General features: G+C 47.4%; 1 protein-coding gene across 1 annotated transcript in view; it reads right to left on the bottom strand.

Annotated features, from left to right (window-relative positions):
• Nucleotides 1-22,948: 22,948 nt before the first annotated feature.
• The window catches only part of LOC132407529 (transmembrane protein 241-like), a 170,599-nt gene continuing 168,274 nt past the window's right edge, over nt 22,949-25,273 (bottom strand). The window contains exon 15 of the mRNA XM_059994241.1: nt 22,949-23,959. Coding sequence (XP_059850224.1) covers nt 23,887-23,959 — 73 coding nt within the window. The 3' untranslated portion in view covers nt 22,949-23,886. The remainder of the gene's footprint in view (nt 23,960-25,273) is intronic.

The raw sequence follows: 25,273 nt of genomic DNA, 5'->3' as shown, positions 1-25,273 counted from the left end.
CAGAAGTACAGATCAAAATATCTGACCTGCCAATTATATTTTGAGAAGAGATTGTTTAAATTTAAGGGACTGTCAAAGGAAGACCTGAGAGCTCAAGCAGAATTATAAAATGAAAACAATTCTGTGATGTAGTCTGGTCTCAGACCATTCAGAGCTTTAAAAACAATAAAGAGATACGGTGTCCTCACACCGAATTGTGGATCTCACTGATACGGTGTCCTCACACTGAATTGTATGTAACCCCCTGGGTCGCCTCAGGCTCGCTCAGCTCGTTCTCGTCTAGGGGGAGCAGCCTTTGGCCCCGCCAAACTGGGTAATCAGCTGCTGTGGATGCTGTGTGATGTCCCCGCCTCGCCCAAAAACAGACAGTACACCATATGCGATTAAATGAGTACAATTTATAAAGGTTACTATAACTAAGTGATTAATAATGATACAGTATATATGAAGAGAAAATTAAAGAAAAGGCGCCAAACTTATCAAAGTCCAAACCACTTCATGCACAGCCGTTGGAGCTCAATTACTGAAGTCTTCTGGCCACCATTCGCTCCCCTCCGAACTCCTCGACTCGCAGCTCAGGACCCTCCGAACTCCTCGACTCTCCAAACAGCTCAGGACCCTCCGAGTGGTCAACCAAGCACATCTAGCTTCATCCCCCCCGGCCTTGGACCCCCCTTTGGGGTCCGATCCTCGCCCAGCTTAGAGCATTGCGTCCTCTTTCTCGACCCCCTCGCGCCGATCTGCTCAAAAGCCCGTCAACAAAAGCTTACAGACTCAGAAGAAAGAACATTAATCCCCATTTGGTTTACAAAGGAATACCATTCTCGTTATCAGTAAATTAGCATTCCTGCTAGTTAACAAAAGGAAACCCTTTCCCAACAGTAACAAAGAGAAAAAAGAAACCCCCTTTACACACTTCCTCCACCAAATAAAAGTCATGTCCTCATGACTACTAAATAACTCGCCACCTTTCCTGCCAACACACCGTAACCCAAGCACAAACAGTGACATCTCCTCCCCACACAGTAACCCTCACGCCCTGTTCCTCAGGCACTACTTAGGCCAACTATCTGGGAGTTCCCTAACCCTTCTGAGGCCTCCGTACCCCCTCACCTAAACCCTTCAGGCTCGGACACAACTGGGGATACCTTGGGCCCACTACCAACTCCTCTCTCAACCTCTCACTCATGCCCCACACTGCACACAGCTAACCCTCCCCGCTACACCTGACTCAATGGGAGAAGGGCCAAAGGTCTCTTCCTCAATCGAGGGAAAGTCAGCAAAAGGCAGCATGTACCACTCATCCAGCAAATCATCCATCGAATCTGTATTCTTCCTCATTCCTGTGATCGGTAGCTGCTGTTTGATCTTCTCCAAACGGAAACACGTGGCCTGCACTGCTCCCGCAGTCTCTTCAACCTCCTGTTCAGTATTCACTGCACTTCTCTCCAGCTTTTTCTTCCTCATGACTTTTTCCAGATCAACTTTCAGGTTTTGCACTTCATTTGAACTGTCGATGGTCATCTTCAGGTTCCCTTCAAGCTTCCGCTTCTCTCTTCTGAGATTCGTCTGTAATTTCTTCACCTCTGCAAACTCCCCTCTCCGGGTTCTCAGTTTGCTGTTACCCTCAGTCAGACAACTTTCTTCATTCTCTCCAACTTGTAAGTCTTCCGAATGGTTCCAGATCACTTTCTCCAGTCTCTCCGTCTTCATTTCAAACTTGATTCCATAGAGACTGTCACTCACAAGCTGCGACCTTCGCCAGCCCTGGCACGTGTCCCGAAAACACTTTAACTCAGTAGTTCTCAGCTGCTCCTGCAATGACCTCACTTCATATTCTCCTGAGGCAAATCCAAATACCAAGAGATCATCCACATACACCAAAACTCCAAACGCCTCCACATCCCCTATGGTCTTCCACCTGCCCCGCAGGAAGGTTGCAAGGGCTCCAGATATGCCCTGTGGCATCTTTTCGGACCCGAAGACTCCTAGGGAATTTATAACGGCCGTCTTCTCCTTGTCGGCCCCACTCATCGGGATCTGGCAACATCCACTCCTCAGATCCAGCACCTTAAACCATTTCGCACCACTCAGACAGGCCATCGCCTCTCTGGCCCTCAGGGCCATATTCTGGTCACTGACAGTGCGCCTCTTCAAAGCAATACAATCCACACACACGCTGCCTACGTCTTCCACGGCTTCAGGGGCCAGTCGCCGCAACCTCTCTCTCTCCGAGGTGTCTTCAGCAGTCAACTCCGCTCCCTCGTGGTATTTCGCAGCGTCCACTAGGAGGGTCTCACCCACAGATACTTCCCCCAGGCCGTACCGCCAATGGCTCTTGTTTGAATTCGGTATCAGCCCAATGCTGCTACACACGTCCACACAAGCAGTTCAAAACTCTGGGTGCATCGACAATGCCTCCAAACAGCGCTCACCCGCCTCCTCCGGGCAGGCCCCCAAGCGCACCAGCAGGATATTGGTTCTCTCTAGAACAGAAACGCTGCCCGTCTCAACAGGGTCTGGACACATCAGCATTAACGATTCCTGAACCTCAGTCTCCTCCACATTTGCCTCCAAGAACTCCATTTTCACTGACCAACAACCGTCGTCTGGATAATCACCGGCACTGGTGCCCCGAATCTCCAGTGTCCTCAATGTCGTCAAGGGTAAATGCTTCCAATAACGGTTATGAAACAAACTGTACAGCAACTTCACCGGCGCCCCGGTGCCGAGGATGGCTTTAACTTGACTTCCATCCATCCGTAACAACACCTGTGCGCGTGGCCCCTCTAAGCCTTCAGGAATAGAGTCTGTTCCTTTCGGGAGTTCCTTGGTACATTGCTGGGAACGTGCTCCCCCAGAGACCCTAAGCCGTTCCCCCACTGGGCCTCCTCTAAGTTTCCCGACACCTCTCGAACCAACGGAACAACTGATCCCCTTGACAGATCCCCTTGGCACCACAAGCAATTTATCTGCCCCCCTAGGCAAAAAGGGATACCCTAAAAACTTCCCACCAATCTCCTGCCACGGATATGATAAGCCCCCCAGCTGCGGCATTTGACTTCCAGTCGAACCACACACATTTTCCCACACTTTCCCAGAACTGGCAGCGGTCACTTCGAGGTAATTGCGCCCGACAGTTCTAACAAAGTCACCAGCCCGCCTACTCAAACTTTCAACCTGTTCCTGTCGCTTTCCCTCAGCCAAGCACTGCCACTCACCCAACAAATGAGGGCTCCGCTCTGCCCACGCCTCCGCCCCTTTAGGGCTGGATGTTATTCCAACAACCGGGCGGAGCTCACCACTGCTGAAACATCCCAACCTGTCACTCCTCACTCTCCAAACAGTACGGACAGCCCATGGTCCCACCACCATTTCGTCAGCACTAGTCGGAAATCGAACAACGACCTCCAGGCTAGCAACAGCAGCCACCCCACCCAACACACACGTAGCGATAACCAGCAATCACACACCCAAAAAGGCACACCAGCTCTTCGCCGCAGACACAATTTAAAGAGGGTGATCACACACCTTGCACAGAAATCAATCCCGGATGAGCCCCCACAATGTAACCCCCTGGGTCGCCTCAGGCTCGCTCAGCTCGTTCTCGTCTAGGGGGAGCAGCCTTTGGCCCCGCCAAACTGGGTAATCAGCTGGTGTGGATGCTGTGTGATGTCCCCGCCTCGCCCAAAAACAGACAGTACACCATATGCGATTAAATGAGTACAATTTATAAAGGTTACTATAACTAAGTGATTAATAACGATACAGTATATATGAAGAGAAAATTAAAGAAAAGGCGCCAAACTTATCAAAGTCCAAACCACTTCGTGCACAGCCGTTGGAGCTCAATTACTGAAGTCTTCTGGCCACCATTCGCTCCCCTCCGAACTCCTCGACTCTCCAAACAGCTCAGGACCCTCCGAGTGGTCAACCAAGCACATCTAGCTTCATCCCCCCCCCCCCGTCCTCGGAGAATCTCCCAGCCTCGGACCCCCCTTTGGGGTCCGATCCTCGCCCAGCTTAGAGCATTGCATCCTCTCTCTCGACCCCCTCGCGCCGATCTGCCCAAAAGCCCGTCAACAAAAGCTTACAGACTCAGAAGAAAGAACATTAATCCCCATTTGGTTTACAAAGGAATACCATTCTCGTTATCAGTAAATTAGCATTCCTGCTAGTTAACAAAAGGAAACCCTTTCCCAACAGTAACAAAGAAAAAAAAGAAACCCCCTTTACACACACTGAATTGTAGATCTCACCGATACGGTCGGTGTCCTCACACCCAATTGTGGATCTCACCGATACGGTGTCCTCACACTGAATTGTAGATCTCACCGATACAGTCGGTGTCCTCACACTGAATTGTGGATCTCACCGATACAGTTGGTGTCCTCACACTGAATTGTGGATCTCACCGATACGGTCAGTGTCCTCACACTGAATTGTGGATCTCACCGATACAGTTGGTGTCCTCACACTGAATTGTGGATCTCACCGATACGGTCAGTGTCCTCACACTGAATTGTGGATCTCACCGATACGGTGTCCTGACACTGAATTGTGGATCTCACCGATACGGTCAGTGTCCTCACACCGAATTGTGGATCTCACCGATACGGTGTCCTCACACCGAATTGTGGATCTCACCGATACGGTGTCCTCACACTGAATTGTGGATCTCACCGATACGGTCTGTGTCCTCACACCGAATTGTGGATCTCACCGATACGGTGTCCTCACACTGAATTGTGGATCTCACCGATACGGTCGGTGTCCTCACACTGAATTGTGGATCTCACCGATACAGTGTCCTCACATTGAATTGTGGATCTCACCGATACAGTGTCCTCACACTGAATTGTGGATCTCACCGATACGGTGTCCTCACATTGAATTGTGGATCTCACCGATACGGTGTCCTCACATTGAATTGTGGATCTCACCGATACAGTGTCCTCACATTGAATTGTGGATCTCACCGATACGGTCAGTGTCCTCTCACTGAATTGTGGATCTCACCGATACAGTGTCCTCACATTGAATTGTGGATCTCACCGATACGGTGTCCTCACACCGAATTGTGGATCTCACCGATACGGTGTCCTCACACCGAATTGTGGATCTCACCGATACAGTGTCCTCACACTGAATTGTGGATCTCACCGATACGGTCGGTGTCCTCACACTGAATTGTGGATCTCACCAATACAGTGTCCTCACATTGAATTGTGGATCTCACCGATACAGTGTCCTCACACTGAATTGTGGATCTCACCGATACGGTGTCCTCACATTGAATTGTGGATCTCACCGATACAGTGTCCTCACATTGAATTGTGGATCTCACCGATACGGTCAGTGTCCTCTCACTGAATTGTGGATCTCACCGATACAGTGTCCTCACATTGAATTGTGGATCTCACCGATACGGTGTCCTCACACCGAATTGTGGATCTCACCGATACGGTGTCCTGACACTGAATTGTGGATCTCACCGATACGGTGTCCTCACACCGAATTGTGGATCTCACCGATACGGTGTCCTCACACTGAATTGTGGATCTCACCGATACGGTGTCCTCACACTGAATTGTGGATCTCACCGATACGGTGTCCTCACACTGAATTGTGGATCTCACCGATATGGTCAGTGTCCTCACACTGAATTGTGGATCTCACCGATATGGTCAGTGTCCTCACACTGAATTGTGGATCTCACCGATATGGTCAGTGTCCTCACACTGAATTGTGGATCTCACCGATATGGTCAGTGTCCTCACACCGAATTGTGGATCTCACCGATACAGTGTCCTCACATTGAATTGTGGATCTCACCGATACGGTCAGTGTCCTCACACTGAATTGTGGATCTCACCGATACAGTGTCCTCACACTGAATTGTGGATCTCACCGATACAGTTGGTGTCCTCACACCGAATTGTGGATCTCACCGATACGGTCGGTGTCCTCACACTGAATTGTGGATCTCACCGATACAGTCGGTGTCCTCACACTGAATTGTGGATCTCACCGATACGGTGTCCTCACACCGAATTGTGGATCTCACCGATACGGTCGGTGTCCTCACACTGAATTGTGGATCTCACCGATACGGTCAGTGTCCTCACACTGAATTGTGGATCTCACCGATACAGTCGGTGTCCTCACACTGAATTGTGGATCTCACCGATACGGTCGGTGTCCTCACACTGAATTGTGGATCTCACCGATACGGTGTCCTCACACTGAATTGTGGATCTCACCGATACGGTCAGTGTCCTCACACTGAATTGTGGATCTCACCGATACAGTGTCCTCACATTGAATTGTGGATCTCACCGATACAGTGTCCTCACATTGAATTGTGGATCTCACCGATACAGTCGGTGTCCTCACACTGAATTGTGGATCTCACCGATACAGTGTCCTCACATTGAATTGTGGATCTCACCGATACGGTGTCCTCACACCGAATTGTGGATCTCACCGATACGGTCGGTGTCCTCACACTGAATTGTGGATCTCACCGATACGGTCGGTGTCCTCACACTGAATTGTGGATCTCACCGATACGGTCGGTGTCCTCACACTGAATTGTGGATCTCACCGATACAGTCGGTGTCCTCACACTGAATTGTGGATCTCACCGATACGGTCGGTGTCCTCACACTGAATTGTGGATCTCACCGATACGGTGTCCTCACACTGAATTGTGGATCTCACCGATATGGTCAGTGTCCTCACACTGAATTGTGGATCTCACCGATACGGTGTCCTCACACTGAATTGTGGATCTCACCGATACAGTCAGTGTCCTCACACTGAATTGTGGATCTCACCGATACGGTGTCCTCACACTGAATTGTGGATCTCACCGATACGGTCAGTGTCCTCACACTGAATTGTGGATCTCACCGATACGGTGTCCTCACACTGAATTGTGGATCTCACCGATACGGTGTCCTCACACTGAATTGTGGATCTCACCGATACGGTGTCCTCACACTGAATTGTAGATCTCACCGATACGGTCAGTGTCCTCACACTGAATTGTGGATCTCATCGATACGGTGTCCTCACACTGAATTGTGGATCTCACCGATACGGTGTCCTCACACTGAATTGTGGATCTCACCGATACGGTGTCCTCACACTGAATTGTAGATCTCACCGATACGGTCAGTGTCCTCACACTGAATTGTGGATCTCACCGATATGGTCGGTGTCCTCACACTGAATTGTGGATCTCACCGATACGGTGTCCTCACACTGAATTGTGGATCTCACCGATACGGTGTCCTCACACTGAATTGTGGATCTCACCGATACGGTGTCCTCACACTGAATTGTAGATCTCACCGATACGGTCAGTGTCCTCACACTGAATTGTGGATCTCACCGATACGGTCGGTGTCCTCACACTGAATTGTGGATCTCACCGATACGGTGTCCTCACACTGAATTGTAGATCTCACTGATACAGTCGGTGTCCTCACATTGAATTGTGGATCTCACCAATTCTTTTAATGGAATTGATGGCTTTCTTGCAAAATTGCAGATTATATGAACAAAAGTGGAGGGGCAGGTAGTTTTGAGGAAGTAGAGAGGCTATAGAAGGATTTATACAGATTCAGAGAATAGGCGAAGAAATAACATATGGAATACAGTGTCAGGAAGTGTGTGGTCATGCACTTGGGTAGAAGAAATAAAAGGGTTGACTATTTAGTAAATGGAGAGAAAATACAGAAAACTGAGGGGCAAATGGACTTGGGAGCCCTTGTGCAGGACTTCCTAAGGTCAGTGTGCAGGCTGAGTCAGTGGTGACAAAGGCAAATGTGATGTTAGCATTCATTTCAAGAGGACTAGAATGTAAATGCAAGGAAGTAATGTTGTGGCTTTATAAAGCACTGGTGAGTATTGTGTGCAGTTACAGTCCCCTTAAGTTAGAAAGGATGTGCTTAAACTGGAGGATGTTCAAATGAGGTTCACAAAAATGATTCCAGGATTGAATGCTTGTCATATGAAGTGCGTTTGATGGCTCTGGGCCTGTATTCACTGGAATTCAGAAGAATGAGAGGTGGCCTTATTGAAACCTATCGAATGGAGAAAGACTTTGATAGAGTATTGTGGGAGAGTCTAAGACTAAAGGACACAGCCTCAGAATAGAGGGGTGTCCTTTTATTGTGGAGGTGAGGAGGAATTTCTTCTGCCAGAGAGTGGTGAATCTGTGGAATTCTTTGCCACCAGCTACTGTGGAGGCCAAGTCTTTATGTATATTTAGGGCAGAGGTTGATAGATTCTGGATTGGTCAGGGCAGGTAAGGATACGGGGAGAAGGCAAGAGATTGGAGCTGAGGAAAATTGGATCAGCCATGATGAAATGGCAGAGCAGACTTGACAGTCCATATGGCCTAATTCTGCTCCTATACCTTATTTTGTTATGGTCTTTTTCCTTGGACTGTGAAAATTGAGAGGAAATATGACAGAGGTATACAAAACCATGCATCTCTCAGAGTCGGTGAGGATTCAGAGCGAACAGAGGCAGGTTCGACATGATTATCAATCCTGTGCCAGATACAGGAGAAGTATCATGAACTGAGCCTGGGACTGTACTCATTGTTCATTGATCTGACCAAGGCCTTTGAGTCAGACAGCTGCAATAGTCTCTGGAAGATTCTGTCGAAGCTTGGCAGTCCAATGAAATTCCTCTCCATCCTGTTACACACAACGGCAACCTGTCTGACCCATTCCCCATCAGTACCGACATGAAACAGGGCTGTGTTTATGCACCAACGCTCTTTGCCATATTTTTCAGTATGATGCTACTGGAAGTGAAAGAAACTGCCTTGCAGAGCATCTACAGCACCTATAGAAGGTATTCACCCCACCCCCTTGGAATTTTTCGTTTTATTGTATTACAACATTGAACCACAGTGGATTTAACTTGGCATTTTTGACAATAATCAACAGAAAAAAATTATTTTGTGTCAAAGTGACAACAGATCTCTACAAAGTGATCTAAATTAATTACAAATATATCTGAGGCCTCTGTCGGTCAGAGTTGAACATGGATATTGTGTCTGATCTCTCTAGATATGCAAGCCTGGGCAGTAACGTATGGAGAGTAAGCTGTTACCCATGCAGCGAGCTCCACCTCTCCACGCATCTGATGAATGGCAGAGACTCAAACACAAGGAAATCTACAGATGCTGGAAATTCAAGCAACAGACAAAGTGCTTGTGGAACACAGCAGGCCAGGCAGCATTTATAGAAAGAAGCACTGTCAACGTTTTGGGCCGAGACCCTTTGTCAGGACTAACTGAAAGAAAAGATAGTAAGAGATTTGAAAGTAGGAGGGGAAGGGGGAAATCCAAAATGATACGAAAAGACCGGAGGGGTTGGTATGAAGCTGAGAGTTGGAAAGGTGATTGGCAAAAGGGATACAGAGCTGGAGAAGGGAAAGGATCATAGGACGGGAGGACTAGGGAGAAAGAAAGGAGGAAGGGAGCACCAGAGGGAGGTGGAGAGCAGGCAAGGAGTGATTGTGAAAGGGACAGAGGGGTAAGAAGGGGAGGAGGGGTATTAACAGAAGTTAGAGAAATCAATGTTCATGCCATCAGGTTGGAGGCTACCCAAACAAAATATAAGGTGTTGTTCCTCCAACCTGAGTGCAGCTTCATCTTGTCATATCAGAATGGGAATAGGACGTGGAATTAAAATGTGTGGCCACTGGGAGATCCTGCTTGCTCTGGTGGACAAAGTGTAGTGTTCAGCGAAACAGTCTTCCAGTCTGCGTTGGCTCTCACCAATATATAAAAGGCCGCACTGGGAGCACCAGACGCAGCATATCACACCAGCTGACTCACAGGTGAAGTGTCGCCTCACCCAGAAGGACTGTCTGGGGCCCTGAATGGTGGTGAGGGAGGAAGTGTAAGGGCAGGTGTAGCACTTGTTCTGTTTACAAGGATAAGTGCCAGGAGGGAGATCGGTGGGAAGGGATGGGGGGGGGGGGGACGAGTGGACAAGGGAGTCGCGTAGGGAGCAATCCCTGTGAAAAGCAGAAAGAGGGGAAATGGCAGAGACTGATGGTTTGGTAGCAGCAGTGTCGCAGGAGTTGCTGGTCAACATTGAATTCAGTGTAGAACTGTCTTAGGGGCTCCAGCTCTAGAGATTTCTCTCGAAATTTACTCCTGAAGATTTCCCCATGAGTAGGTATAGCCACAAGGCAGCATAGGTTTGAGATCAAAATTTTCCTTCCAGTTAAGTTGCCAACCACGGCTAATGAGCCCCGTCTGCCATAAGCAACTGGTTTAAAGGCACTGGTAACCTGCCTTTGTCCCTTCTCATGTCAGTAGGAATGCTTCTGCCTGGCTTAGAAGCTAAGCTACACGTGAAGGCCAGGAGTTGGACTTGGTTGTCAGAGGTCACTTGAGACACATGGTATTGGAAGCATTTAATAGCTAGTGACACCTTGTCCCCATTACCACCACTAGCTATAACAACCTTCAAATATGAGGTTTAGAAACATAGAAAACCTACAGCAGAGTACAGGCCCTTCGGCCCATAATGCTGTGCCGAAAATGTACTTCCTTTAGAATTTACCTAGGGTTACTCATAGGCCTCTATTTTTCTAAGATCCATGTACCTATCTTTAAAGATCCTATCATATCTGCCTCCACCACAGTTGCTGGCAGCCAATACCATGCACTCACCACTCTTTGTGTAAAAAACTTACCCCTGACATCTCATCTGTACCTACTACCAAGCACCTTAAAACAGTGCCCTCTCGTGCAGGCCATTTCAGCCCTGGGAAAACGCCTCTGACTATCCACTCTCATCCTCCACCACTCCAAGGAGAAAAGGCCGAGTTCACTCAACCTGTTCTCATAAGGCATGCCCCCCAATCCAGGCAACATCCTTGTAAATCTCCTCTGCACCCTTTTTATGGTTTCCACATCCTTCCTGTAGTGAGGCGACCAGAACTGAGCACAGTACTCCAAGTGGGGTCTGACCAGGGTCCTATATAGCTGTAACATTACCTCTCCACTCTTACTATCCCATGGTTGATGAAGGCCAATGCACCATATGCCTTCTTAACAACAGAGTCAACCTGTGCAGCAGCTTTGAGTGTCTTATGGACTTGGACCCCAAGATCCCTCTGATCCACCACACTGCCAAGAGTCTTACCATTAATACTATGTTTTGCCATCATATTTTACCTACCAAAATGAACCACCTCACACTTACCTGGGTTGAATTCCATCTGCCACTTCTCAGTCCAGTTTTGCATCCTATCAAAGTGTAATGATAACAGAGTTGTAGTGGTGGGAGACTTTAATTTCCCAAATATTGATTGGCATCCTCCTAGAGCAAAGGGTTTAGATGGGGTGGAGTTTGTTAGGAGTGTTCAAGAAGGTTTCTTAACACAATATGTAGATAAGCCTACAAGAGACAAGGCTGTACTTGATCATTTTTAAAAATCGAAGCAAGAGGCGAAGAGGGAAGAAGTAAAGGCATCTCGGAGAGAAGCTGTGAGGAAAGGAGGCTAGACTGCGCAGGCGCGTGACGTAGCGCGCAAGATGTTAAAAAAATACCATCATATACAGCGGCCATCGTCGGAGCGGGACGGCTTTGGCTCAACAGGCACAGGCACAGGCTTTGGCTCAATCAGGATTCGGCGAGAACAGGCAGAGGCGAGGTTTGAACGGGGCACAACTGTGCAAGCACGTGAAAGTCGGCCTCTGAGATCAGCGGGAGAATTTAAAAAGTGAGCAGAGGCTGAGGACGAGCTTCACTCCAAGTGAGGCAAGGTTGGGTAAGCTCCTTTAATTAATCTAATTAGCTTAGGAGTAGGTAATGGAGGCAGCAGTTCGGGCAGTCGAGTGCTCTGTTTGCAGTATATGGGAAGTCAGGGTGAGCACAGCTGTCCCTGATGACTACACCTACGAAAGGTGCATCCAGCTGCAGCTCCTGACAAACCGTGTTAGGGAACTGGAGCTGCAGCTGGATGAACTTCGGATCATTCGGCAGGCAGAGGCAGAAATAGACAGGAGTTACAGGGAAAACACGAGGAAATCTGCAGATGCTGGAAATTCAAACAACACACACAAAATGCTGGTGGACACATAGCAGGCCAGGCAGCATCTATAGGAAGAAGCACTGTCAACGTTTCGGGCCGAGACCCTACGTCGGGACTAACCGGAAGGTAAGATTGTAAGAGATTTGAAAGTAGTGGGGGGAGGGGGAAATGTGAAATGATAGGACAAGACCGGAGGGGGTGGGATGAAGCTAAGAGCTGGAAAGGTGATTGGTGAAAGTGATACAGAGCTGGAGAAGGGAAAGGATCATGGGATGGGAGGCCTTGGGAGAAAGAAAGGAGGGGGAGAGAAAGCACCAGAGGGAGATGGAGAACAGGCAAACAACAAAATATGTCAGGGATAGGATAAGAAGGGGAGGAGGGGCATTAACAGAAGTTAGAGAAATCAATGTTCATGCCATCAGGTTGGAGGCTACCCAGCCGGTATATAAGTTGTTGTTTCTCCAACCTGAGTTTGGATTCATTTTGACAGTGGAGGAGGCCATGGATAGACATATTAGCATGGGAATGGGACATGGAATTTAAATGTGTGGCCACTGGGAGATCCTGCTTTTTCTGGCGGACCGAGCGTAGGTGTTCAGTGAAACGGTCTCCCAGTCTGCGTCGGGTCTCACCAATATATAAAAGGCCACACCGGGAGCACCAGACGCAGTGTATCACACCAGCTGACTCACAGGTGAAGTGTCGCCTCACCTGGAAGGACTGTCTGGGGCCCTGAATGGTGGTGAGGGAGGAAGTGTAAGGGCAGGTATAGCACTTGTTCTGTTTACAAGGATAAGTGCCAGGAGGGAGATTGGTGGGAAGGGATGGGGGGGACGAGTGGACAAAGGAGTCGTGCAGGAAGCGATCCCTGTGAAAAGCAGAAGGGGGGGGGGGAGAGGGAAAAATGTGCTTGGTAGTGGGATCCCGTTGGAGGTGGCGGAAGTTACGGAGAATTATACGTTGGACCTGGAGGCTGGTGGGGTGGTAGGTAAGGACAAGGGGAACCTTATCCCGAGTGGGGTGGCGGGTGGATGGGGTGAGGGCAGATGTGTGGGAAATGGGAGAGATGCGTTTGAGAGCAGAGTTGATGGTGGACGAAGGGAAGCCCCTTTGTTTAAAAAAGGAAGACATCTCCTTCGTCCTGGAATGAAAAGCCTCATCCTGAGAGCAGATGCAGCAGAGACGAAGGAATTGTGAGAAGTGGATTGCATTTTTGCAAGAGACAGGGTGGGAAGAGGAATAGTCCAGGTAGCTGTGAGAGTCTGTAGGCTTATAGTAGATATCAGTAGATAGGCCGTCTCCAGAGATGGAGACAGAAAGATTAAGAAAGGGGAGGGAGGTGTCAGAAATAGACCAGGTAAATTTGAGGGCAGGGTGAAAGTTGGAGGCAAAGTTAATGAAGACGACGAGTTCAGCACGCATGCGGGAGGCAGCGCCAATGCAGTCGTCAATGTAGCGAAGAAAAAGAGGGGGCTGGATACCCGTATAGACTTGGAACATGGACTGTTCCACAAAGCCAACAAAAAGGCAGGCTTAACTGGGACCCATGCGGGTGCCCATGGCTACACCCTTAGTTTGGAGGAAGTGGGAGGAGCCAAAGGAGAAATTATTGAGTAAGAACTAATTCCACTAGACAGAGGAGAGTGGTGGTAGAGGGGAATTGGTTAGGTCTGGAATCCAAAAAAAAGCGAAGAGCTTCGAGACCATCTCGGTGGGGGATGGAGGTATATAGGGACTGGATGTCCATGGTGAAAATAAGACGGTGGGGGCCAGGGAACTTAAAATCATTGAAAAAAAATGCAAAGCATGAGAAGTGTCACAAACATAGGTGGGAAGAGATTGAACAAGGGGGGATAAGACAGTGTCAAGGTATGCAGAAATGATTTTGGTGGGGCAGGAGCAAGCTGAGACAATGGGTCTACCTGGACAGGCAGGTTTGTGGATCTTGGGTAGGAGGTAGAAACGGGAAGTGCGGGGTGTGGGAACTATGAGGTTGGTGGCAGTGGATGGGAGATCCCCAGAGCTGATAAGGTTGGTGATGGTATAGGAGATGATGGCCTGGTGCTCCTTAGTGGGGTCATGATCAAGGGGTAAATCAGAGGAGGTATCAGAGAGTTGTCGCTGTGCCTCGGCCAGGTAGAGGTCAGTACGCCAGACAACAACAGCTCCCCCCTTATCAGCGGGTTTTATAATGAGATTGGGATCAGTGCGGAGGGAGCGGAGAGCAGAGCGTTCGGAAGGAGTGAGGTTGGAATTGGAACAGGGTGTGGTGAAGTCAAGACGGTTGATGTCCCATTGGCAATTCGCAATAAAGAGATCCAGAGCAGGTAGAAGACCAGAGCGGGGTGTCCATGAAGAGGAGGAGGGTTGAAGACGGGAGAAGGGGTCATCGGTCAGGGTGGGAGAGTCCTTGTCGAGAAGTAAGCTCGGAGACGGAGCCAGCAGAAGAAGAGTTCAGCGTCATGGCGTATACGGAACTCACTGAGGTGTGGGCGAAGGGGGACAAAGCTGAGGCCCTTACTGAGGACAGAGCGCTCTGCCTCAGAGAGTTGAAGGTCGGAGGGAATGGTAAAGACCCGGCACGGATGAGAGATGGGATCAGAGGGGGGAGGGAGGCTGGTAGTGTCAGTGGAGAGGGGAGGGTTGGGGTGAGAGGAAGATGGAGCCTCTGAGGGCCTAGGAGCTGATGATGGGATCTGAGGGAGAGGGGATTGCAGAGTGGTGGTGGGGGAAGGGGAGACGGGAATCACAATCGCAGCATGTGAAGACCCGGCCTGGAGTTCAAGGCTGGAGTCGCAGTCGGTGGTTGTGCAATCACTCTGAAGCTGCCCATGGTCGTTGGAACCCGCGGTGAGTCCTGAGTTTAGAAATGCCCTGGGTCGCTGGGGCAGCCGAGATCGACGGCCGGGCCCGGGGACGCGATACGAAGACCATGCTCTGTGGTCTGCAGATGGAAGATCTTGCGATCCTTGCAGGACGTGATAAAGTCAAAGAAACGGCGATTGCACGCATGGATCCGACGGAGGATGAAATAACGGACAGGTCCATTGCAAACTGAGAAAAAGGTGCCCCGGAGGAGTTACGGGGAGATAGACACCCCTAGGAGTCAGGACACAGGTAGTTGGGTGACTGTCAGGGGAGGGAAGGGGAATAGACAGAGAGAGCAGAGCACCCCTGTGGCTGTTCCCATCAACAATAAGTATACTGTTTTGGATACTGTTGGTGGGGACGACCTACCAGGGACAAGTTGCAGTGGTTGCGTCTCTGGCATCGAGACTGGACCCTCAGCTCAGAAGGGAAGGAGGGAAAAGAGAAGAGCAGTACTGATAGGGGATTCAGTAGTTAGGGGGACAGATAGGAGGTTCTGTGGAAGAGATCGAGAATCCCGGATGGTCTGTTGCCTCCCTGGTGCCAGAGTCCGTGATATCTGGGATCGAGTTCTCAGTATTCTCAAGAGGGAGGGTGAGCAGCCGGATGTCGTGGTCCTTGTAGGGACCAGTGACATGGGTAGGAAGAGTGAGGAGGTCCTGAAAGGTGAGTTTAGGGAGCTAGGTGCCAAGTTAAAGGACCTCCAGGATAGCAATCTCAGGTTTGCTACCAGTGCCACGTGCTGGTGGGTTTAGAAATAGTAATTTAGTGCAGATCAACACATGGCTGAAGACATGGTGCAGGAGGGAGGGCTTCAGATTTATAGATAATTGAGCAGTTTTCCAGGGAAGGTGGGACGGTTTGCATCTGAACTGGAGGAGGATAAATATTCTTGCAGGTAGGTTTGCTGGAGATACAAGGAGAGAGGGGAACCAGAGTGTAGGAACAGATGTATGGGAAAATGAAGAAAAAAGATAGTAAAGTTGTTTGCAACATTAGAGATAAACAGTGAGGAAGAGGTGGAGAATTTCTTAAATGCATTTATTTTAATGCTAGGAGCATTGTAAGAAAGGTGGACGAGCTTAGAGCATGGATTGATACCTGGAAATATGATGTTGTAGCTACTAGTGAAACATGGTTGCAGGAAGGGTGTGATTGGCAACTAAATATTCCTGGATTTTGTTGCTTCAGGTGTGATAGAATCGGAGGGACAAGAGAGGGATGTGTTGCATTGCTTGTCAGAGAAAATATTACACAGATGCTCTGGCAGGAAAGATTAGAGGGCTCATCTAGGGAGGCTATTTGGATGGAATTGAGGAATGGGAAAGGTATAGTAACACTTATAGGGATGTATTATAGACCACCTAATGGGGAGCGAGAACTGGAGGAGCAAATTTGTAAGGAGATAGCAGATATTTGTAGTAAACACAGGGCTGTGATTGTGGCAGATTTTAATTTTCTACACATAGACTGGGAAGCCCATAGTGTAAAAGGGCTGAATGGTTTGGAGTTTGTAAAATGTATGCAGGATAGTTTTTTTGCAGTAATACATAGAGGTACCAACTAGAGAAGGGGCAGTGTTGGATCTTCTGTTAGGGAATGAGATAGGTCAGATGACGGAGGTATGTGTTGGGGAGCACTTCGGGTCCAGTGATCACAATGCCATTAGTTCAATATAATTATGGAGAAGGATAGGACTGGACCCAGGGTTGAGAATTTTGATTGGAGAAAGGCTAACTTTGAGGAGATGCGAAAGGATTTAGAAGGAGTGGATTGGGACAATTTGTTTTATGGGAAGGATGTAATAGAGAAATGGAGGTCATTTAAAAGTGAAATTTTGAGGGTACAGAATCTTTATGTTCCCGTTAGGTTGAAAGGAAAGGTTAAAAGTTTGAGAGAGCCATGGTTTTCAAGGGATATTGGAAACTTGGTTCAGAAAAAGAGAGAGATCTACAATAAATATAGGCAGCATGGAGTAAATGAGGTGCTCGAGGAATATAAAGAATGTAAAAAGAATCTTAAGAAAGAAATTAGAAAAGCTAAAAGATACGAGTTTGCTTTGGCAAGTACAGTGAAAATAAATCCGATGTTATACTAACAGCAAAAAGATAGTGAGGGATAAAATTGGTCCCTTAGAGAATCAGGGTGGTCAGCTATGTGTGGAGCCGAAAAAGATGGGGGAAATTTTGAACAATTTCTTTTCTTCGGTATTCACTAAGGAGAAGGATATTGAATTGTGTAAGGTAAGAGAAACAAGTAGGGAAGTTATGGAAACTATGATGATTAAAGAGGAGGAAGTGCTGGCACTTTTAAGGAATATAAAAGTGGATGAATCTCCGGGGTCCTGACAGGATATTCCCTAGGACCTTGAGGAAAGTCAGTGTAGAAATAGCCGAGGCTTTTTCTTAGAACTGGAATGGCTAGCACGAGGGGGCACAGTTTTAAAGTACTTGGAAGTAGCTACAGAGGAGATGTCGGGTAAGTTTTCACACAGAGAGTGGTGAGTGAGTGGAATGAGCCGTCGGCGACGGTGATGGAGGCGGATACGATAGGGTCTTTTATAGAGACTCCTGGATCGGTATATAGAGCTCAGAAAAAGAGCGATGGGTAACCCTAGATAATTTCTAAGGTAAGGACATGTTTTGCACAGCTTTGTGTGCCAAAGGGCCTGTATTATGCTGTAGGTTTTCTATGCTTCTAAACAGTTCTGTGCTCCTCATTGGTGACTGGGGGAAAGTGGGAAAAGAAATGTTAGAGGCATGTTTTCTGCACAGAGAGTGGTGGCTGTACAGAACACCTTGCTAGTGGTGACGTTAGAGGCAGATACATTAGGGACATTTAAGAGATGTAGATAGGCACATGGATGATAGGAAGATGGTGGACTATGTATGAGAGAAGGGTTAGATTGATCTTAGCAAAGGTTAAAAGGTCAGCACAACATTGCGGGCTGAAGGGCCTTAATGGTCTGTTAGTACAAAATGCCGATACATTTATAAACACTCACATTACAACATGCTTTGCCTTTTGCTGTCTGCTGTAAAGCTGACATGGTTATTTACTGTTCCATTGTGATGAAAATTAAATTAGATGTCACATGTTCACTTAAAAATCATTTAATATTCATGAGAAAGAAATGCACCGTTACTTGACAAATGTTGGTTTATATTTTATAGGATGAATCAGAAATTAAAAACAAGATTCATAAAAGGCAGCTGTGGCATGGATTGTTTGCTGGAGCGTCTCACTCAGCAGGGTGAACTCCAGGGGGCGGGAGAATTGAATAAACATCATGTCGATATTTAAATCCTGGGAAAATTCCACCACCTTTTTAAATCATCTTTATGGGGTTATACTCCAGTGTTCATGACATTCCACTCAAGATGGGCTCCAGAGGTGAGCAGTGCATTTCCTGCCTCAGCTGTGAGCTGACTGTAGTAATCTATCTCAGCATGAGAAAATTACACCACTACTGGTTTAGAGGCAGAAAAATACATAGTACTGAAGTATATATTTACCCTTGCCCTTTCCTCTTCTTCAATTCCCCACTCTGCCCTCTTACCTCCTCCTCTCCCCCGCCTATCACCTCCCTGATGTCCTTCTGCCTTCCCTTTCACTTACGGTCCGCTCTCGATGTCTTGCAGCCGATGTCTTGGTACATATTGGTATCAATGACATAAGAAGGAAAAGCAAAGAGGTCCTGAAAAAAGAATTTAGAGAGCTAGACAGAAAGCAGAGAAGCAGGACCTCCCAGGTAGTAATTTCTGGATTGCTGCCTGCGTCACATGCCAGTGAGGGAAGAAACAGGATGATTTGCAAGATTAGTACATGGCTGAGAAGCCAGCACAGGGGGCAGAGCTTCAGGATTTTGGATCATTGGGATTTCTTCTGGGGGAGGTATGAATTGTTCAGAGGTGAAGGGTTGCACCTGAAACTGAGAGGGACTATTTTTCTTGTGGGCAGGTTTGTTAGAGCTGTTGGTGAGGGTTTAAACTAATTTGGCAGGGATGTGGGACGTGGTGTGGAGGGACTCAGTATAGGACAGATGGACAGATGGAAAAAAAAGATAACATGCAGACAGACTGTCCGGAAGGACAGGCAAATGATAGGTCAAAATTAGAAAAACATTGAAACCCTAAAGCACAATACAGGCCCTTTGGCCCACTAAGTTGTATCGAACATGTCCCTACGTTAGAAATTACTAGGGTTACCCATCGCCCTCTATTTTTCTAAGCTCTATGTCCCAATTGCAGCCAGCAGGGTGAGCATCAGTCTATTAGAGATACAAAATCAGAAAGGGTAGCAAATATAACACTTGGTGTGTTATATCTTGATGCATGGAGTATAAGAAATCAGGTGGATGATCTTGTTGCATTATGACAGATTTTCAGGCCATCACTGAATCAAGGCTGAAGGATGGTCACAGTTGGGAGCTGAATGTCCTAGTTACACATTGGAGGGATAGGCAGGTGGGGGTGGCGTGGCTCTGCTGCTAAACAATAGCATCAAATCAGTACACATGCATGACATAGGATTGGAACATGAATCCCTGTGGGTTGAGATAAGAAACTACAAGGGCCGGTAAGTTGATGGAGAAGATCCTGAGAGGCAGGATTTATGAACATTTGGAGAGGTATAATATGATTAGGAATAGTCAGCATAGCTTTGTCAAAGGCAGGTCGTACCTTAACAGCTTGATTGAATTTTTTGAGGATGTGATTAAACAGATGAAGGTAGAGTCATAGATGTAGTGTATATGGATTTCAGCAAGGCCTTTAATAAGGTACCCCATGCAAGGCTTATTGAGAAAGTAAGGAGGCATGGGATCCAAGAGGACATTGCTTTCTGGATCCAGAACTGGTTTGCCCACAGAAGGCAAAGAGTGGTTGTAGACGGGTCATATTCTGCATGGAGGTCGGTGACGAGTGGAGTGCCTCAGGGATCTGTTCTGGGACCCCTACTCTTCATTGTTTTTATAAATGACCTGGATGAGGAAGTGGAGGGATGGGTTAGTAAATTTACTGATGACACAGTGGTTGGGGGTGTTTGTGGATAGTGTGGAGGACTGTCAGAGGTTATAGTGGGACATTGATAGGATGCAAAACTGGGCTGAGAAGTGGCAGATGGAGTTCAACCCAGATAAGTGTGAGGTCGTTCATTCTGGTAGGTCAAATATGATGGCAGAATATAGTATTAATGGTGAGACTCTTGGCAGTGTGGAGGATCAGAGGGATTTTGGGGTCCAAGTCCATACGATGCTCAAAGCTGCAGCGCAGATTGACTCTGTAGTTAAGGAAGTATATTGGCCTTCACTCGTGGTATTGAGTTTAAGAGGTGAGAGGTAATGTTGCAGCTATATAGGACTCTGGTCAGACCCCACTTGGAGTTCTGGTCGCCTCACTACAGGAAGGATGTGGAAACCATAGAAAGGGTGCAGAGGAGATTTACAAGGATGTTGCCTGGATTGGGGAGCATGCCTTATGAGAATAGGTTGAGCAAACTCGGCCTTTTCTCCTTGGAGCGATGGAGGATGAGAGGTGACCTGTTAGAGGTGTACAAGGTGATGAGAGGCATCGATCGTGCGGATAGTCAAAGGCTTTTTCCCAGGGCTGAGATGGCTAGCATGAGAGGGCACAGTTTTAAGCTGCTTGGAAGTAGGTACAGAGGAGATGTCAGGGGTAAGTTTTTTTTACGCAGAGAGTGGTGAGTGTGTGGAATGGGCAGCTGGCGATGGTGGTGGAGGTGAATCCGATAGGGTCTTTTAAGAGGCTCCTGGAAAGGTACATGGAGTATGTCATAGGGTGGGTGTTGGGAATGGACCCAAATGCAAGACACAGACCCTGAAGTACTAGGGAAAGTGGGACTTGGTGTGTCAGAAAGCAAGGGAAGTGGGGGAGAAACAACGCCAGACAAGACTAGGATACAGGGCCTGGGCTAGGACTAGACTAGGAAAGAGGGACCTGGACGAGGAACTAGGAACAGGGAACTAGGAACCTGGACACGGACTGGAACCTTCTCGGAGCCTTGCACACAGACTGGACTTGACTCGGAGCTTGAGACTTGGACACGGAACGACAAAACAACCACCGTCCATTTGAGTAGTGGCAAACGGCCTGTCTACTGAGCCTTAGACTTGAGCACAGGAACACTGAACACAGAGCCGGGACCCCTCCATGGGAACAGGATGTAGGGCCAGGACTCATACATGGAACACAGAGCCGGGACCCCTCCTTGGGGACAGGACGTAGGGCTGGGGCTTTACACAGAGTTGGGACCCCTCCTTGGGGACAGGACGTCGGACCGGGTCTCGTACATGGACACTAAACACAGGGACACAAAGAGACAGTTCCAAGCTCAACGATAGATGGTTCCTTTTGTTGGCGTGGCGAGGCTTCAGTCTCACTCCAGCAGCTAAATTGGAGGGCGATACGGGTGAGGTTGCAGGCAAGGCTTCAGGTGTGGATTGCTGAAAGAAGGGGAAGGGAACAGTCTAGCCTCAGGGTAACAGCAAAGACGGCCTGTCTTACCCAACGGAGGCAAGGACAAGGAGGGACAGATCCAACCATAGGGTAACGGCAAAGGCGGCCTGACTTACCCCAGAGAGGCGAGGACAGGATACTGACAAGATGAACCAGCACCTACACTCGAAGCCAGGGCCACTAATATTCCCGACCCCAAGATGAGAATCAGGTGCCTATGATTAAGCCCAAATGAAACAAGGAACAGCCTGAAGACCTGGAGTCTGGAGACCACGGACCAGACCGTGAACTGGAATACGGAGTTCACAGACCAGACCATGACAAAATATTGACAATCAATATAAAAGGTAGTGGTCTCAATACTGGCCCGAGGAACACCACTAGTCATTGGCAGCCAACAAGAAATGGCCCCTTTTATTCCCACTTGCTGCCTTCTGCCTCTCAGACATTCCTCTATTCATGCCAGTCTCTTTCCTTATCAAATGTCTTCTGAAAATCCAAGTAAATGACATCCACTGCCTCTCATTTGTCCACCCTGCTTGTTACTTCCTCAAAGAACTCTAACAGATCTGTCAGACAGCATTTCCTTTATAGAAACTATGCTGACTTTGACTTATTTTATCATTAGTCTTCAAGTACCTCAAAACCTCATCCTTAACAATAGACTCCCAACACTTTCCCTACCACTCAGGTTAGGCTAACTGATCTATAATTTCCTTTCTTTTGCCTTCCTCCCTTCTTAAAGGGTGGAGTGACCTCTGCTATCTTCCCGTCCTCTGGAACCATTCCAGAATCAAATGATTCTTGAAAGATCATGACCATTGCCTCTGTTATCCCTTCCACAACCTCTCTCAGGACTCTGGGATGTAGTCTATCTGGTCCGGGTGACTTACCCACTTTAATACCTTTGAGTTTGCCTCACACTTTTTCCTTTGTAATAGCAATTGCACTCACTCCTACTCCCTGACACTCAAGAGCCTCTGGCACACTGCTAGTGTCTTCCACAGTGAAGACAGATGCAAAGTACACATTAAGTTCATCTGCAATTTCTTGGTCCTCCAGTACTACCTCAGCAGCATAATTTTCCAGTGGTCCAATATCAACTCTCACCTCATTTTTACTCCTTATATAACTGAAATAACTAGTATACCCAGGATAGTACAAATAGGACAGTACAGACAGAAGAGTACAGATAATCGAGTAGATTATAGACAGGACAGAATAGACAGGGGAGTACAGACAGGGGAGTAGACAGGACAGTAATGTCAGGGGAGAATGGATGGGGGGGGGTTGCTGACAGGAGAGGACAGACAGGAATACAGACAGGATGGTAAAGACATGGTAGCTTACACAGGTGAGTACATATTCACACGCAGAGAAGGTACAATGTGCTTCTATCTTCTTCTCAGGCTGCTACACAACAAAGTTCTGCTGTTCAAGTTTTGAGGGAATCACTGGTGGTGAACTTCTATCGTTTGGTAATATCCATGAATGGGAAGTAGAAAATACTCTTGCATAGAAGCACATAATTTCCTTCCCTTTAATACCATTGGTTAGTTCAAAGACTCATTTATTATCAAAGTATACAACTCTGAAATTCTTCAATTCTCCCGGTAAACATGAAACCAAGAAAGAAAAGAAAGGCAGCACGATCATCAACCTCCAAATCCCACCTCCCTGCCAAAAAAACAAACAGAAACAGAACAGGTACATTATCCCCCAAATCCCTCCTCCTGTACAAAAGCCAAGCAAAACAGATCGGGCACATCAAGCTCCAAATCCTCCTCTGCGCTGGAAAAATAAACTGAGAAAATCGGGGAAAAACACAGAATATAAAAGCTATATGACTGAAAAAAAGTCTATAGTTCAAGTCTACATCCATAACACAGAAATAACCTGGGCAACATCTTCCGAGTGCATCCGTAGGCTCTCCTCTCTCCAGTACAGAACAACCAATCAAAAGGCAAGCAGCCGGCACTCACCCTCTGCACTCGCTTCGATGCTACGGCCTCCCTTGTCACTTTAACTGGTGAACAATGGAAGCTTTAATGAGCAAAATGAAACCGGATATCGGCTTACGCCCTGTCCTGCAGCCCGCCTGCTACGAAGTTCACATGTTACCTCTGCCTCCCAGAATCCTGTCGGGAGACTGCAGAGCACTGGAACATCCAAACTATCTCCAAACTTCTGCATTCACCTTGATGTTTCAATCACCCTCATCACTTTAATAGGTGAACAATGGAAGCTAAAATCTGTGAAATGGGGGTCAAACATCGTGGTAGAGAGAGATCTACTTTAGGCAAATATGTATCTACGTAAGGCATGGATCTGTGTAAAGCAACAATGGGAAGCAGAAAATACTCTTGCACAGGACATCATTTCCTTTTCCTTTAAAACCGACGATCAGTCAGAATGTTTGTGTGAGAGAGAGAGATCGATGTAGGCAAACATTCTGGGTCTGTCCTCATCCTTTCACTTCTGGTCCATTCATCGAGGTATAAATAAGTATGGCTTCTCCGAGTACTCCCAATACGAGACTGGTGAGAAAACAAATAAATAACCATCCAAACTCAATCAGTTGAAGATAAATACATGAGGAAAGATATTGACATGCAGACTAAAACACAGCAAATAAGGAGATGTGGTAGAAGCAATGGAAAGGGATTCACACTCACTGGCTGCTGTATTAGTTACCTCCTATATCTAACAAAATGGGTGTATAGAGTCATAGTGAGGTACAGCAGAGAAATAGGCCCTTTGGCCCATTTAGTTCATGCTGAAACTATCTCCCTGCCTACTCCCATTGACCTGAACTGGGACCATCGCCGTCCATACCCCTCCCATCCATGTACCCATCCAAACTTCTCTTAAATGTTGAAAACGAGCTCGCGTGCACTACTTGTGCTGGCAGCTCATTCCACACTCTCATGACCCTCTGAGCGAAGAAGTTTCCCCTCATGATCCCCTTAAACTTTTCACCTTTCACCCTTAACCCATAACATCTGGTTGTTGTCCCACCCAAACTCAGTGGAAAAAGCCTGCTTGCATTAACCCTATCTATACCCCTTATAATTTTGTTTAGGTATATCTCTATCAAATCTCCTCTCAATCTTCTACGACCCTATGCAGTCCGACCTTATTCAATATTTCCTTTTAACTCAGGTCCTTCAGACCCGGCAATATACTTGAAAATTTTCTCTGTACTCTTTCAACCTTGTTTACATCTTTCCTGTAGGTAGGTGACCAAAACTGCACACAGTACTCCAAATTAGGCCTCACCAGCATCTTATACAACTTCAACATTACATGCAATCTCCTGTACTCAATAAAGCGATTTATGAAAGCCAACATGCCAAAGGTTTTTTGTATGACACTATTTACATGTTAAGCCACTTTCAACGAATTATCCTAGATCCCTTTGTTCTACCACACTTCACAGTGTTCTACCGTTCACTGTGTAAGATTTAACCTATTTGGTCCTGCTGAAGTGCAACACTTTGTACTTGTCTGGCCCTGGGGATTTATCCACCCTGATGTGCCTCAGGCTCAGGACAGTAAACACTTCCTCCCCTGTAATCCGTACAGGGTCCATGAAGTTGATGCCACTTTGCCTCACTCTGTGTCCGTCTTCTGAGTAAATACAGATGCATAAATTGTACTCAAGATTGCCCACATCTGATTTGGCTCCACAAGTAAATTACCATTCTGGTCTTCCAGACGACCAATTTTGTTTCCTGCAATCCTTTTGTTCTTAACATATCTGCAGAATTCCTAAGGGTTCTTCTTTACCCTGTTTACTACATAAACAAGAGAAAACCTGCAGATGCTGGAATTCTAAGCAACACACAAAA

The sequence above is a fragment of the Hypanus sabinus genome, chromosome 1 (assembly GCF_030144855.1).
Source record: "Hypanus sabinus isolate sHypSab1 chromosome 1, sHypSab1.hap1, whole genome shotgun sequence".
NCBI classification, from domain to species: Eukaryota; Metazoa; Chordata; class Chondrichthyes; order Myliobatiformes; family Dasyatidae; genus Hypanus; species Hypanus sabinus.
Note: the sequence above shows the minus strand (reverse complement) of the source record. Positions and strands in the feature narration are given on the sequence as shown.